At 36.8% G+C, this 3,336-nt stretch overlaps 1 protein-coding gene across 1 annotated transcript in view; it reads right to left on the bottom strand.

Moving 5' to 3' along the window:
- Positions 1–3,336, bottom strand: part of MED13 (mediator complex subunit 13) — a 118,393-nt gene that overhangs the window by 27,495 nt on the left and 87,562 nt on the right. Inside the window, exons 19-20 of the mRNA XM_023516600.1 lie at positions 2,322–2,511; positions 126–570 (exon numbers count right to left, since the gene is read on the bottom strand). Coding sequence (XP_023372368.1) covers positions 126–570; positions 2,322–2,511 — 635 coding nt within the window. The remainder of the gene's footprint in view (positions 1–125; positions 571–2,321; positions 2,512–3,336) is intronic.

The raw sequence follows: 3,336 nt of genomic DNA, 5'->3' as shown, positions 1-3,336 counted from the left end.
TATAAAAACAAAAAATTCAAGAATAAGATAAGAAAATGCTTTATGTTCATTCATAACTATCTTATTTAGGGAAAAAAGTATCATAGTTCTTATATTTCTGCGAACATCAGTATTTTTAATGTTACCTTTCAGACACATCAGGATGTGGCTGAGTAGGAAGTGAAGATGACTCTCCGGAAATTCCTGCCGTCTGAAGAGCTGATGACTGTTGTCCTCCTAGCTGACCATTCTGAACTGTACTTGCTTGTGCAGACATGGATCCTGCAGAATTACTATTCATACTGCCAAAGGGTGGAAATGAAGGTAGTTTATTGGATGATACTCCACTATTCAGGTTGGAAGATGATGAAGATGAAGTTGAAGCTGTGGTTAAAGTTGAATTAGCTGTGGCAACACCTGAAGTCATTGTCATAGTGCTGCTCACTGCAGACGCTAAGGGGGCAGACGGAGTACTACTATTTCCAGTATTTGTCATCTGAGGTGGAGTAATCAAAGGCTGACTCGAAGGGGCAACTAAATTTGGCTGGGAGAGCAGAGAGCTGTCCAATGGCTGGGAAGCAAGATAAGGACCTAAAGAATAAAAATAGGTAGCAGATTTAATTCTTTATTTCATCAAATGATTCCTTTACGCTATTACTTAAACAAAATGATCATCTAGTTGCTTTCTTGGCAATTATCACCTCTAACCACTTGCTAACAATGTAACAAACACGTAGTACTAGCTTTTGATCTTCCCCTAGAACTGAAGAAACAAATACAAGATGGAATTGAAAAAAGTAGAATTTTCATTCAAAATTAAGGAAATGACTACCATGAAAGTGTAATAAAATTCTATTTCACAGGCACAATTGACTAAATGTAAAATATAGTATCTAGCAAATTTTCATCACACCATTCAAAGGACACCTAAATCAAAAGTTGAATATTGGCTGGGTGCAGTTGCTCACATCTATAATCCTAGCACTCTTGGAGGCCAAGGAGGGTGGATTGCTTGAACTTGGTAGTTTGTCTGAGACCAGCCTGAATAAGAGTGAGACATCCCCTTTCCCACCAAAAATAGAAAAACTAGCCAGGCATTGTGGTAGCTGCCTGTAGTCCCAGCTACATGGGAGGCTGAGGAAAGAGGATCACTTGAGCTCAGGAGTATGAGGTTGCTGTGAGCTATGACACCACATTACTCTACCAGAGTAACAGAATGGGACTCTGTCTCAAAAAAAGAAAAGAAAAGAAAAGAAAAAAAGTTGAATATTGAGGGCACAGTGGCTCATGCCTATAACTTAGCACTCAGGACGAGGTGGGAAGATCACTTGAGCTCAGGAGTTCAAGACCAGCCTGAGCAAGAGTGAAAACTATCTCTACTAAAAATAGAAAAATTAGCCAGGTGTCACTGTGGGCACCTTTAGTCTCAGCTACTTTGGGAGGCTGAGGCAGGAGGATTGCCTGAGCCAGGAGTTTGAGATTGCTGTGAGCTAGGCTGACATCATAGCCCGGGCAACAAAGTGAGATTCTGCCTCCCTCCACAAAAGTTGAATATTGACTACATTGGGAGCAAGTTAAAATGTAAAGTAGTAGAATGTTATCATGGGGTTCAAATTATGGGAATATGTAATGAGATTCAGTTTGGATTAAATCTAAAGGAAAAGTCACAGATATTTATTTCCAGAGTGTTATAAGCAAATCTTAAATAACTCATTTTCTTAGCTACAATAAAGTACTATTTTTTTGTATTGTAGAGGTTAACTAAAAATTGTTTTATTTCTCAGCTACTAATAAATTGAGAATCAAAATGTTAATAAAACTTAAAACATCAGACCCTACAGAATCAACAGAAAATAGTTTATAGCCCACAGTTTCCTCCTACCTGAAGGGATCCCTATACTAGGAATCCACAAACTTTTTCTATAAAGGGTAGATAGTAAATATATTTGACTTTGCAGCCACATGATTTCGTAGCACAAAATTTATGTAAATAAATGAGGACAGCTGTGTTCCAATGAAATTTTATTTATAAGAACAGTTGGTGGACCATGTCACACTTTGCTAACACAATAAATACAAATTCAATACCTAGGCCAGGCACAGTGGCTAACGCCTATAATCCTAGCACTCTGAGAGGCAAGGTAGGTGGATTGCTTGGGCTCACGAGTTCAAGACCAGCCTGAGCAAAAAACAAGACCTCCCGTCTCTACTAAAAACAAAAAAGCTGAGACAGGAGGATCGGGTGAGCCCAAGAGTTGGAGGCTGTTATGAGCTACCACACCACGGCACTCTACCCAGGGGGACAGATTGAGACTGTCAAAAAAAATTAAATAATTAAATACCTAGGTCATATCTGCAGACTTGTGCATAGAGCTTGAGTTTAGAAAATGCTTCATTGTTACCATCAGTTGCCTGAGAAAACCATTCTGCTACCAACTTTTCTGATAGTTTCTTTGATGCAGTAGATCCAACTCTCATGATTCCATCCGTTAAAAGTCGAGAAATGGGTCTATGTTGACCTAATCGACAGGACTACAAATATACACAGAAAGCAGAATTAGTAAATTTATTATAGTTTTTAGATACACATTAGAAAATAAAGTATTAAAGTTATTTAAAATAAGCTTAATCATTTGTAATTTATAATTAAGTCATCTGAGATAAGAAATATCAAAGGTGAAAAAGTGTCATAGATCTTTTTCACTTTTACTTTAGAAATTCATTAAATTTCTTTCAAAATTAAAATATCTCTAATGAAAAAACATCTAGATAATAGCAATAGCACTGGAACCACTGGTCTGAATAATGAAAGTCTGGAGAATGCAAAATTAAGTGAGCAGAAAAATATAGTAATTTCAAGTACATCTACCCCAACTGAAATTATAAATACATATATTCCTAAGAAAAAGCAAAATAAAAGTTGGTATATAAATATACTATATATATCTACCAGATCCTTCCTCTACTTCTGTGGGCCAATGATTTTTTGTTAGAAGCAGCCCAGTAACAAATGAATTTACATTAGATTAAGAAAATGCAAATGATTTCTTTATTGTAAGAATTTCAAAGCTAATATGAACTGTGAGTTTCTAAATTTATTTCACCTATGGAAATTTTTTTCTGAGAGGATTTTCAAATGTTCTAAATAACACCCTTTGGGGAATATTTATTAAAAAAAAAACAACACACATTAGGCTTGGTGCCCATAGCATAGTGGTTTTGGTGCCAGCCACATACACTAAGGGTGGCAAGTTTGAACTCAGCCCAGGCCAGCTAAACTACTGCAACAACAAAATAGCTGGGCATTGTGACAGGCACCTGTAGTCCCAACTATATGGGAGTCTGAGGCAAAAGAAT

Source organism: Otolemur garnettii, unplaced genomic scaffold (assembly GCF_000181295.1).
Source record: "Otolemur garnettii isolate 467f Iridium unplaced genomic scaffold, OtoGar3 scaffold00094, whole genome shotgun sequence".
NCBI lineage: Eukaryota > Metazoa > Chordata > Mammalia > Primates > Galagidae > Otolemur > Otolemur garnettii.
Note: the sequence above shows the minus strand (reverse complement) of the source record. Positions and strands in the feature narration are given on the sequence as shown.